This window comes from Dipteris shenzhenensis, chromosome 1 (genome assembly GCF_047967505.1).
Source record: "Dipteris shenzhenensis isolate YYH24624 ecotype China chromosome 1, Dip_SZ_1.0, whole genome shotgun sequence".
Classification (NCBI taxonomy): Eukaryota; Viridiplantae; Streptophyta; class Polypodiopsida; order Gleicheniales; family Dipteridaceae; genus Dipteris; species Dipteris shenzhenensis.
Genome location: NC_141596.1, coordinates 68,871,588 through 68,884,831, shown reverse-complemented (window position 1 = coordinate 68,884,831; position 13,244 = coordinate 68,871,588). Strand labels below are relative to the sequence as shown.

Genomic DNA, 13,244 nt, shown 5'->3' with positions numbered 1-13,244 from the left:
GTCATTCTTTAGACCCGGGATACACCCACGGGAGTCATGGTGGCTCTCGTCTTGCGTCGAGCCTCGTCTAGGAGACCGAGACGCATGGCACCCCTTGACGAGCACCAACGTCCCATCACCGGCTATGCACCAGCCAAGGCGATATGACATACGGAGAATTCCACTCTGCTCCAGTCTTTTTCTTTTCGTTGTTACATCCAGATGTATTTGATTATGTATGATCAGACTTAGGATTCAGCACGGGTGACGATGCTCGTTTTAGTAGCTCCATCCTTACTGTGATTTGTATCAAGTTTTCTTTCAGTCTCATAGACCCATCGGTCTTCCGAAGACTCTAATAAAATTTCTTTCTTTCTTTCTTTCTTTCTCTCCCCCTCGCATGCGCGCACTCAACACCTTTTTGAAGGAGTGATCTTTCGATGACAAAGTGGAGGAGATTTGAGCGGCTACAGGTGATCATGGAGTCAAGGATGATTAGGAATAAGCCCTTAATTCCTCACCAGATAGTATAGGCAGAGTTTGCTATGACGCCTCTCCAAGTTGATGCCATTTTCCAAACATTGACATTCCTCCACAGAGTTTGGGCCCTACCCGATTGGCGATTACCGAGGCTGGCACTAGAGTCATCCCGATGGCTAGCAAAGACGAGGTAGACACAGTATGGCATGCACGCATATCCACATTGATGCAAGCACTGTCGAGCCCTCTGGTTTCCCGCTTCACCATAACCACACCAGATGATTCCGGGATTATAGCTGACGTAACACACTTGGAAGCACTACCTTTTGGGTGCTGATTTTTATGTGCAGACAGACCATCAGTCCTTGAGGTACTTTCTCACTCAGAAAAAGCTGTCCAAGAAGTACATGCGGTGGACCAATTTTTTTCTATGTTCCATTTTCAGATTGTGCATGTGCCGGGCAATAAAAATGTGGTAGTAGATGCTCTTTCGAGGAGGCCCACATCCAGATGCAGTGTCTAAAAAGCCTCTAGTTTCAGCAGTGACCATTTCATATCACAATGAATTGGATGACATGGTAGATCAGTATGCAGATGATGCTGATTTTTCACGGATACATGAACAGCTTGTGGCTGGGCAAAAGCATGACCATCATGCCCTTAAGAATGGTTTTATGATGATGCATGGGAGATTCTGTGTCACCAAGCAGCTTAGGCACAAGGTTCTCACAGAAAGTCATGCTCCGCCATACGCTGGTCATAGAGGTATTGAGGCTACAGTTAAGGCTGTGGAACTACGTTGAGAAAGGATGTGGCTGCCTATGTCAGGGCATGTATCACTTGCCAGAAGGCGAAATATGATAGGCAAAAGCCAGCGGGAATGTTGCATCCTTTGCCTATTCCAGATAGGCCCTGGCAGAGTATTGTCATGGATTTCATATTTGATTTGCCTCGTACATCCAGTGGACATGATGGGATATGGACTATAATTTGCAGATTCAGCAAACAAGCCCATTTCATTCCAGTAAAGAAAAAGATTACAGTAGATCGAATGGCAAGACTTTTTATGTCGCATGTGTTCAAACATCATGGGATGCCTCAATCAATTGTCAGTGACAGAGATCCTAGGATGACTAGTCTTTTCTTGAGAAGTATTTTTGAATATTCGAATGGACCAGCTTCCCCCCTTTCAGTACAACATGGATGCACCGTCCAAGTCGAATCTCACAAGATCAAATTAACTGTTATCATACGGTTAGATCTCCTCTAGCTCCATGCATCTCCGACTTGGAGGGGGGTTGAGGGGGGCCGGGGGTTCCCCACCAAGATCCAGTTCTATTGCGACCACTTCTTGAGAGTATCCAAAGATGGGCTCATCATCAGACGGCTCATCATCAGACCCAGTACCTCGGGGAAAGGAGTCTCGCATGCACTTAGAATTGCCATTGGACAGATGCGGGTCTCACATCAATTGAGGATTGAGGCAGGGAGAGCTACAAGTATACCCAGAGAGCCGCAGATCTGCAAGTTATGCACGTTGGGGGCGGTCGAGACTGAGCAGCACTTTCTATGTATCTGCCCAGCCTACTATGAGATTCGGGGACAATACCACTGCTTCGGTCCACTCTTACGACTAATCCTCTTCCACGATCAAGTCTGCATTGGGCTCTGTCTAATTGAGATGCGATGACACAGAGAGACACTATTGTGACAGATCAGAGAGCAGCAGGAGGCAGCAACGCCACAGACCATTGAGGTAGACCAAGCAGAGAGGCATGTCATAGATTTTTATGTGTTTGAGTGAGCTCCAAGGCACAGTGGGGTGGAGGAGGAGGAGCTAGCTGATATGAGGGTTGCATGGAGATGAGTTGAAAGAGACTTTACGTGAAGAAGGGATGAGGATAGACGAGAGCTCGCAAGGGGAATCCGTGAGTGGGTGGTTATTGGCTTGGCAGCCCTCTATCGTAGTAAACAGATCAAGTTATGGAAGAGCTGCCTCCCATGGATGAGGAGAGCCATATTCAGTATATACCTAAGAAGATTTTTGGATCCAGAGACCACATCCTCAGAATAAATCCTACATTGAATACTACATCAAATGGTGGGCATTACCAGATGATGAGTCTTCATGGCAGCCTTCAGTGGATCAATACCCTTACTTGCTCAGCTGATGTGTGGGACCAGAGATGATCATTTTTAGCTATGAGGAGCTGCTGAGACTTTGTCTATGCCACCCACTGGTCGATCTAATGCTCCACCACCATTCTTGCAGTACAGCATATGTTGGACGGGTTTGTTGACAGCTGGACTCACTGTTACCCACATGATATGACCAGATATGAGTTTCTCATCTCCCTTTTACTGTTGTTATTCCTTGTTACAGCAACCTTTGCAAATTTGAGAAAAATTTTCCTTGGGTCAGGGTGGACTGTAACAAAGGTCAGATTTACTTAGTTTATTTCTATTCCAGTTAGATTCTAAATGACTTTGTAAATAAGCATAACTTTACTTGGGAGGCCTGAAGTTGCCAGCGGCATCCTAGAGTGGCTATCCCATAAGCATGGGGCCCTGCTGTACTTTGTACTCATCTCATTCTTAAATACAATCTAGTGAACACTCATTGACAGCCGAGTCTTGTTTGCTCCAAGCTGAACTAGGACATCAACTCCTAGACGAGAAATCAATATCCTAGCGTGTTGCTTGTTCAGCCCCTCACAAAGCCAACGACCCCAGCATAGATCCCAGGTACCTTTTGGTGATTGTGCACATGGATTTGATGATTACTTGCTGTTCTATCCATCTACACCTAGCTGCTCTCATTTCTGCTAGCCTAGGCTGAGAAATTAGGGTTAAACTATCATGCTGTAGGCTGATGGCATTTCTAAGAGCAATGAAGTAGACTATTTGAGCAAGAACATGTGTTAAATGGCTGCAGAAGGCTTGAAACAATTAGGGAAGGTGTAAGGGTGTCACGACTCATAATATCTTCTACGTAAGCATTTCATGATCCTTAGCACCAAACCCATGGTTAGGGGTTTAGGCCCTCTTATGAATTTCATCACTCTTGTTTACATTATCGTTGCATGATCCAATGATATTGCTCATCGCAACAGCTTAACTGTTAGGTGATACAGTAAGGATAATCTGCTAAAAACCCCTACTGCTAGAAACCCTTAGTGCACTATGCAATTGTAGCTGCCACAAGGATACAACTGACACTCTTCGCAAGCTCTCAAACATGCAATTAAGTTCTGCACCCAACCCATCGAGATGGCCATTATATAAAAACAAAAAAACAAAAGGGAATAATGAATTGCATCTACAAAAACGGTACAAAGTTGACACAACTAACCATTTTTTCTTCAGAGTCCACACAAGAGTCCACACAAGAACTAGTAAAGCAGAGTAATTTAAATCCAACTTCCAGAATCCTTGGCAATGTGGAAAATACAAATTTTTAAGTGATTTAGGTTTTCCTCTCATTTTATCCTATTTGAAATCATATTGAATCCTGAAGAGGACCAACAAATAAATTTTCCTAAGGGAGAGGAAGAAATAAATCAGCCATTTTCAATTCGTTTTTCACAAAAAATTGGCCATCCGACCAACATCACCTCTCTCATTGCCTCCTGTTTCAATTCATGCTGCAAAATCATCTTTCTGAAGGCAGAGAATTATCAAATAGACAAGACTTTCAAAGCGACCCTCATACCTTTTGCCAGCTAAATCAACACCTTTCATCTTGTCCAGGATTGTGTAACCACTCAATTCAGTGCGATTGCCAGTTTGCTCTGATGGATTTTCCTTTTTTATCTTGTCATTTTTGTTCCATGCCCCCTTCCCTTTAGTTGCATTACCATCAGGCACATCTCCTTTTCCCTTTCGAGCTGGTAGTTGAGATAGACGGGTCTCCGCAACTATGTACACTGCTCCTGTAGTCTTGCATTGAACCTGAAAAACAAATTGCAGTGCTAAATGGGATATTGAAACATTTCATCCTCACTACCATGAATAAGTTTTTCATCCACCCTCTTACTGTTTTTATAATTCTATAGAACCAAGGAGATACTATACAACCAGGATGTGACTGTGTTTGTCAATCCTTATATAGCAAAAAATTTGCTATTCTACTCAAGTCTAAAAAGAGCCAACTAGTACATTTATTTGTGCATACAAATTTGAGGCCATAAACAAGAAACAAATAAATGATACATATATGACTATGACATTAAGCACAAGCCCCGTCCTGAAGGAGTCCTTGGTAGGCTGCGATGACAACTGGTTCCACAAAAGCTATCCAACCAATCCACACGAATGGCAACATCAAATCTCTGCAATCCTCCTCCTAGCTCCTTACACATTTGACAGGCTCCGAAGCGCCCCCTCTGAGCCCATCAGCTGCTCAAGGTACAAAATGAGCTAGCCCAGCTTCTGTCCCACAGCGCGCATCCAATAGCCTCCCTTCCTGCACCACTGCCACGGGCTGTAGATGCCCCTGATAGAATCCGACTTGGGTGCTAATCCTCAATGATGTTTTCAGCTAATGCTAAAGGCTAGGCTGCAACCCTCCTCAAGTTAGCCAGATCGGCTTTCTTGAAGTTGGCCATTGACTAAGTCCACCAAAATCAACATGGGCCTCATCAACTTTTGATTAAAAGGTCAGCTTTTACTTTTTTGACCTTTTTGTCATCTGTTGCTGCTGCTGCAACCTTACGTGCACTTTATGGAGCTGCTTTTGCTGCCTTAAAGCCATCGACTGTAGGTTTTCACAGGAGTAGATGACTGTGGAAGTTAAACAAACTTAGAGACCTTAGGACCTCATGCTGACTTTTCTGGCTTGGTGGAGACCTGGGAAATTCCACCTGCTAGCTTTTATTCGTCCTCATTTGTAGCAAGGGCAACTACTAAACCTACTAAACTGTCACTAAACTAGCAGAAAAGCACAAAAAGATAGAGGGGGTAGGGTTGAGACACTCTCACAAGAGAGGGCATGGACTTTCAGCTCCATGGGCCGGCTAGCCATTACTAGGGGAAGTCCTTCTTGGGATTGGATCAATCACCAAAGAGAGTAAACTCCAATTTGTAGTAATGATCAAAAGGTACTTGCAAGTACAGCTGAAGCCCTTTTTATATTATGGGAAAGTGGGCCAGCAACATTAAATGCTTATGGGATAATTCCGAAGGGGCTGCCACATGGCATTGCCTTATTTAAAATAGCATTTACAAAAGAAAGTAGTAGTTTCCCACTAAAATGGAATGAACTACTAAGCTGGAAGTAAATACTGTTACAATCCCCTCCTGCTTACAGAAATTTTGCCCTCAAAATGAAGACAAATAGTACAACTGAAAATGAAAAGAAGGGTAGGAGTATTCCAGCCTGGTATGAGCAAGTAGGCATAGACTCAATCCATGAGATGTGGATGCTCCTGCAAAATGTTCTCTGGCTGCCATGTAGCCTCCTCCTCAGGCAGATCTTTCCATTTGATGAGATACTCCACCATGACTTTATTTCTGGGTACCTTATCTCTATAGCCCAAGATCTTTTCTGGAATATTTTAACAAAGGTGACCCTTGGTTAGTTATTTTAGCCTAGTAGGTTCTTTGCCCATTAGGCTTTCCCTTTCCTTTGCTAGCAACGCCTTGTCATTGTTGTCGTTGTTGTAGAGCTTCTCCCTAGCGTCTTCCTGGAGCAGTAATGGACCCAACTCCTCAAAAGTCAGAGGTTTGGTCCTCTGTCACAGTCGTAACGAAGCTTTTGAAACTCCAAGGTAGCCTCCTCAGTACCATCAAGGCCAACTGGCACAAGTCCACCTTTTTGACCAACCGATGCTAGTTGATCCCTCACCACTTTGACCTTTGTCAAGTGGTCATGTACATAATCTCCTTCGTCCATATCCAAGTTGTAGAGCCGATGCTGAAGAAGAAAGATATGGGATAAGTTATTAGTCTCGTACAAATCCTTCAAAATGGGCCACGCCTCTACTGACGTGTCAGTCATATGGATGTGAGGAAGCGCAGAGTCCGCCATAGTCCCTATGATCAATGCCAAGGCGTGGGCATTTCTATCTTCCCAAGCTTCGAGCTCCTCTCCATCTACTGGTATGAGTATCCTCCCATTGTTGTCCATAAATCCTCGGCTTTGCCTCAGCTCCCGTTGTCAGTTTTCACAGTTTCTGAGCCACTAAATGACTCCGGATCTTCACCTTCCCAATAGGGTAATTTGTCACATCCAGTTTCCCAGACTCTCCAAAGTTAGGGATGGTGAAAGAAAGAAATCTGGGGGAGGAGGAAGGGAGAGAAGGGCTGAAGAGGCTTCTAAAATCGACATCTCTGTTGCTAAACCACACAGCAAAATCGAACAAACTCAACCTTCTATAGATCTGAGATCAGAATTCTGTATGCACCTGACTGAACCTGAGTCACCCTTCTTCTCGCAAGGGCACCGTCCTCCAGTCGTGGAACTTTGAATCAGGGCCATCCTTAAGCAAGGTCTCTGCCTTCATGCTCCCACACTTGTGAGCCTCCTACTTGGGCTCTGATACCATGTTAGAATTGGACTAACAAAAGGTACACACAGCGGAAGACTGATAGAATAACCCAGGAGCTCTCACACTGTCTGTGGGGAGTGGAATCACAAACTTCTTAAACTTATGTGCATCAAATAGATGTGCAGATCAGGAAATAAACTGTAGACGTAGCCAGATATAGAATCCACCAAAACAATATATTTCCATCCAAAACTATGGACACAACAAAAGAGATAGGTCCAGAGTCCCACCAATGGTGTGATCCTCTGATCTTACCAAAGGTCCTTCTCTATCTAATAGTCTCCTCTAGAACCCTGAGTCTACGTGCTCCACCTCGAGCGTATGTAGACTCTCCGTCTAGAGATCACAACACCTTGTTGCACTAGAAAACAGCCAAGGTCAAGCCCTTGATGAGCTCAGTCTGCAGCAACTCCTAGACTCCATGCCTCCAGGAGGTAGGCCTGAGGGTGTGTGTACAGCTACTCCTGCTGCTCCTCTGAAAGCTGACATGTTGGATGATTGAATGCCCTTCCAAAGGGCTGCTTTTATAGGCTTCTAGGGCCCTTGCAGTAGCCAACTAGCCTGCCCAATATGGTTGACCAGTCTGCCATAGAACCGACCCCCCTAGAGCCTTTATAACTAGGGCTTGAGCCCTCATTTCCTTGCAGGGGCACAGCCCCTATGCAGGCCGACTTGTGCGCTGCCTCCCCACTGACTTGTGGGGCTATAAAACCAGGGCATATGCCCTTTAAACCTTGAGGGGTCCAGCCCCCCATAGTCTAGCCCTGTTCCAGGCCTGGTAGGCTGGCTGTGACCAGCCCTACCAGCCTCCAAACAGTTGACTTCTGGTTGCTGGCTGCCCTCTCCATGCTGCGCCATGTACAGTACTTGCTGCAGGTCGTCTTCCTGCCCACAAGCTCCACCACCTGGCTCGCCTTCTCTCTTGGGATACCCCGCCATTATTGCGCCATCATTGCAGGTCTTTGTCAGGCCCTGAACCTGCCCATCTACCTTCCACATCAGGCATCTTTTATCTCTCTAATTCCTGCCCACATGGCAAACATAACCCTGCCCATATGTCAGTCTCTCAAAACCCAGGTGCACCCCCCCCCATGGTCTCCTCATATGGGGGCTTACAGATGGAGAGGTGACCTCTCCAACAAAAAATGCCCCATGAATTTGGCAACACGGTCACTCCCAATCTCCTGTGGCGACCCATGTAACTTGAAGACATTCTCCATAAACTGGGAAGCAATCATGGAAGCTAAATATTGAGTTTTGGTAGGAATGAAATGTGCAGCCTTTGTGAGCCTTAAACCACAACAAAAATGATGTTTCACCCTCTAGGAGTCACAAGTAGACCAATGATAGAGTCCATGGAGATATGTGTCCATTTACCTTCAGGAATAGGAAGAGGTAGACCCGCGATAAAATCCATGGAGATATGTGTCCATTTACCTTCAAGAATAGGCAGAGGTTGGAGCAGACCAGCTGGGCTGAGGTTTAACTGACTATTATGCTGGCATGGCTTACAGCACTGCACATAATTGTACACATCCTTCCAAAGCCCCTTCCAATAAAAATTCTATTTCACTCTATCATGGATCTTGAATAACCTGGTGTGACCAGCCATGGGGGATGAATGCAGCTCCTGAAGCACCAGGAACTTATACACTGAGTTTTCAGTGAGGTAAATCCTGTCATGGAGCCAAATCAGCCCATTATTTAGCTTGTAATGTGGATGATCAAGACAATTGGGGTCCTGCAGGTCATGAAATAGAGTTGCAGCTGCTGGGTCTAAGAGGAATTCCTCTTGAATTACATGTAGCCAATCCTTGTATAACTTCTATGATAGAGGATAGAATGCATGCCACATCCTAGAGAGTGAATCAGCCACAACATTCTCCCTCCCCATCTTGTATTCAATGTCAAAATCATAATTCTGCACAATGGAAATTCACCTTTTCTATGTGGGAGATAAGTTGGGCTGAGATAAGAGATATCTGAGAGTTCTATCCCACGTATGTAGTGATACCATTTCTTGATAGCATATATATACCTTTGAAAGACTAGAATAAATCCAATCGTAAAAATGTATATTTTTTTATGTTCTAAAGTCCAAAAATCTACACAGAAAATAAAAGAGAAAACGAAAGAGAAGAAAAAAGAGGTAACAAAATTTCTTGAAAAACAAAAGGAAGACATACTTAGCAAGCAAAGCAACACTTATGTCGTCATCAGTGCCCCAGCATAAGCAGCTATACGGGGTTTCTAAAGACCTGTGCAATCTCTTGGGCAAACCCAGTGCTTACTAAAATACATCAAATAAACAAAAGAGAGAAAACAAGAAATAAAGAAGAAAGGAAAAAGGTGACTAAGCAAAAATAAACAAGCAAATCAAGAAACAAAATCGACCAAAAAACAGGAATTAAATCTGTGTGTGTGTGTGTGTGTGTGTGTGTGTGTGTGTGTGTGAAAGAAAGAATTTACAAAATGAATGAATTATTTAAAACATAAAAAACTAAATGAACCCCTTACACTTATGTTTCGCTTCCTACAAAGATGCAAAATTACATTCCTAACTTAGAAAGCACATGCATACTCAATCAAACTCTCTTTTGAAACTAAAAATAATACGGGCTATTCAGCTCCCCGCTTTTTGTTTTCAGCTTATGTTCAATCATTCTAAATATGCCTAAGGCTAACACACCATAGATGAAAGACTTCATATCTAAGATTGTGCATACTTTTTTCATTATTTTTCTTGATAGCATGTAACATCGCTAGCATTTCTTGGTCATAAATGGGTAGGTCAGCTCTTTATCATCCAACTTCTGACTCTCATAGGCTATTACTTCATGGCTTTGTCTGAGCACTGCCCCAAGGCCCCTACCGCTTGCATCATCTTCAATCGTGAATGGTTGAGAGAAATCTAGACACACAAGGATGGGAGCTCAAGTCAGAGCACCCTTCACTTCCTATAAACTTTTCTCTGCAGTAGCTGTCTAGAAAAAGGCCTCCTTGATCTGGTCAGTGGGGTGCTGCTATTTTTGTAAAGTGTTTAATGAACCTTCTATAGAAGGATGCTAATCCAAGAAATCCCCTTAACTGAGCGGCGTTTTGAGGACGTGGTAATTCTCTCACAAACTTGACCTTAATGGGGTCCATTCTTATGCCCTTGCTGCTGACTATATGACCAAGGTACTCCACTTCATTGGCCATTAATGTGCACTTGCTTGCCTTGGCAAAAAGTTGGTGGATTATCAAGACTTCAAGGACCTGCTTTACACGCATTAGGTGCTCCTCTTTCGATTTGTTGTAGATGAGTATATTATCAAAGAAGACTAGGACAGATCTATAGAAAAAGGGCTGTAGAATCATGTTCATCAATGCTTGGAAAGTTGCTGGAGCATTAGCGAGGCCAAATGCCATCACTTTGAACTGATATAAACCACGTTCAGTCTGAAAGCGGTCTTCTACTCATCCTCCTCCTTCATCCTTAGTTGATGGTAGCATGACCTTAGGTCAATCTTTGTAAAGTACTTGGCCCCCCTCAGCTCATCGAATAAATCATCCACTCTAGGGATAGGAAACCTATTCTTCACAGTCATTCAAGTCGCTATAATCAATGCAGATCCTATACGAGCCATCCCTCTTCTTAACCAAGAAAACAGGGGAAGCAAAAGAGGACTCACTGATCCAAAATCCCCTTGACTTGCTTTGATACCTCCTCCCTGTCAGCCCTTGACCCTGTCTCAAGGTTAATTGCATGATCAACATCTCCTAAGTGACGAGGAAGATCAGCAAAAAACTGCTGCAGCAAATCCTGCATATCCTTGTCCTCCACAAATAGTCCATTACTGTCCTCTGTTTTTGCTAAGTGTACAGCATATAGTCCACAATCCCCCTTAAGGTCCCTTGCTAATTTTCTAGAGGATATGACTGTCAACTTAGGAGGTTTAAAGCCCATAAGTGTGTATATATACCTTTGTAAGACTAGAATATATCGTACAAATTTAGATTTATCCCATAAGTTGACCTGTTTTCCAACATGCAAAAACTTCATACACATCTTGTTCAAATCCATAGAGAACTCTCCTAGGGTTTTGAGCCTTTCACAGCCCAATACAGTATCAATAGGTTCCAAATCTGGAACAAGTAGATCAACCATAAAAGGAATAGCCTTCAGAGAACTTAATTTGAGTGGCAAGGTGCACCCCTACACTTGGGTGCAAGGTGACACATTGCCTACATCGACAAGTGCATTATAGTTCCCTAAGAGGAGATTTTGTCGTATGCCGTGAGCCCTTGTCCAGGGACAGTCCGACACAAACTACATAGGTGAGTCTCTCAGCCTTAGGTCAAGTCAGAAGATCAGTCCTTGTTCACTGGTACCCACTGGAGAACAGTAGGGTAATGTTTCCATCTTAGGATTCTAGGCAAGTCTAGGTCAAGAGCCCTTTTGGGCCCCTTAAGGCTGAAACCATAGTTTTTTCCATACGTGACCATGCACATACGTCATACGGGTACGGAAGTATGATTGGAGTATGGTTCAGCCCCCCAGGCTGAATCATACGTGACCCTAATTTTACCCCAAAAAAATAAGAAAAATATAGAATGTACACATTTACTTGAGAGAGAACTTCAAACTTCAAACTTCTATTGATTTTAAAGTCATGAAGAGTCCAGGAACTGGATTCTATCATCTGATACATAGTGGTAGACACCAAAACATCATGATCAATCATCAAAGGTAGCAGGTAGTAGATACTAGAAAAGTGAAAGAATCTTGGGCCCTGTAGACTGCAGGTACTACATCAAAGGCAAGCTGGAAAACATCATATAACAAACTGAAAAGGCTGCCAACCTAGGCCCTGCAAGCTGCCACAAGCTACAGCCAAGAAACAAAACTGAAATGCATCACAACTGATGAGGCTCAAGCCTCAAGGTGCATCCTCATCATGTGCCTCATCCTCAGCATCATCAGCATCAGTGCCATCCTCCTCCTCCTCCTCATCCTCATCCTCATCACTGTCAATCTCATCTGCCTCGCCATGGGACTCCAAAAATACTGGAGCTGCTTGAAGCTGCAGCAACATTCATCCTTCCCGTAACAAGAGGGGCTGGTGCGGCTAGAATCTCCTCTTCTCCCTCTGTAGTCTCTTGCAAAGCAAGCAGCCTTTCATCATCCTTCTCCTTGTTGATCATTTACAAGGTCACTTCTATCTTCTCAAATCCCTTAAGTGGCTATAGACGATGCCTAGCTCACAATGGAGTGATCGGCAACAACGGTGGAGCCAAATATTCTAGCAATTTGGGGGAATGATTAAGTACAACCAAAATAACCCCGTTGCCAACGCTCTTAGTCAAAGATTCAATCCAGACCATTGAGAAGGCCATTGTGCTCAAAATCGAGAGAAAGGATCTTGATAGAATGAAGACACAATACTCGGATTCAACAAAGTTTGGCACTCATTTCCAATTATTACGACTCTTGCTCCAAGCCATTACTCATTAGAGGATGGTTGGCTTTTCTATAAGAAAAGATTGTGTGTACTCAAAGACAAACGACAGTTACTTCTTCATGATGCCCACAATGCCCTTACCGGTGGTCATAGAGGTATCAATGGTACTTTGGAGAAGTTAGAGCGCTATTTCTATTGGCCAAAGATGTGGAAGGACGTACACGGCTATGTTCATAATCGTCAGATATGCCAAAAGGTCAAGGCTTCCCACAAGAAGGCAGCTAGCTTACTTATGTGAGAAGTGCAACGGTGCGGAGCGATGAAGAAGAGAAAACAGCAAACACTTGCAAGAGAGAACTAGAGAACAAGAGAGATTGCAAAGGATCTCCAAAAAAACCTCCTCAACTACTGGAGAAAAAACCCTCCACTGGTGGCTGCACAAGTGTGCACGGAGATTGAAAACAAGGGAGGGAGGGGGCCTTATTTATAGGGTCACCCCTTGCCCTAAATAAACCGACTAGAGGGAGGATAGGTGGCAGACTACCAGGGCCGACCTGGTCTACAACAGACTGACCAGTAGGGTCGGCTATTGTGGACTGGTGTGTGGCATGAAGGCCCGCCAAACAAGGCGCCAACCAGGTGCACACATGCAGCTTGGTGGTAGCCCCTAGGCAAGCTGATGGCGCCCCTTACACAACCGACGAGCAAGCCCTACAGACCCCCGTTCCCTGCGTGGCATATGGCGGCCCCTCCGTGATGTATGCCAAACCCTTCACATCCTCGAAACAGGAGC

The 13,244-nt window shown here is 44.3% G+C and overlaps 1 protein-coding gene across 1 annotated transcript in view; it reads right to left on the bottom strand.

Moving 5' to 3' along the window:
* Positions 1 to 13,244, bottom strand: part of LOC147906286 (tRNA synthetase class I (I, L, M and V) family protein) — a 267,819-nt gene that overhangs the window by 245,007 nt on the left and 9,568 nt on the right. Inside the window, exon 4 of the mRNA XM_087377738.1 lies at positions 4,172 to 4,410. Coding sequence (XP_087233864.1) covers positions 4,172 to 4,410 — 239 coding nt within the window. The remainder of the gene's footprint in view (positions 1 to 4,171; positions 4,411 to 13,244) is intronic.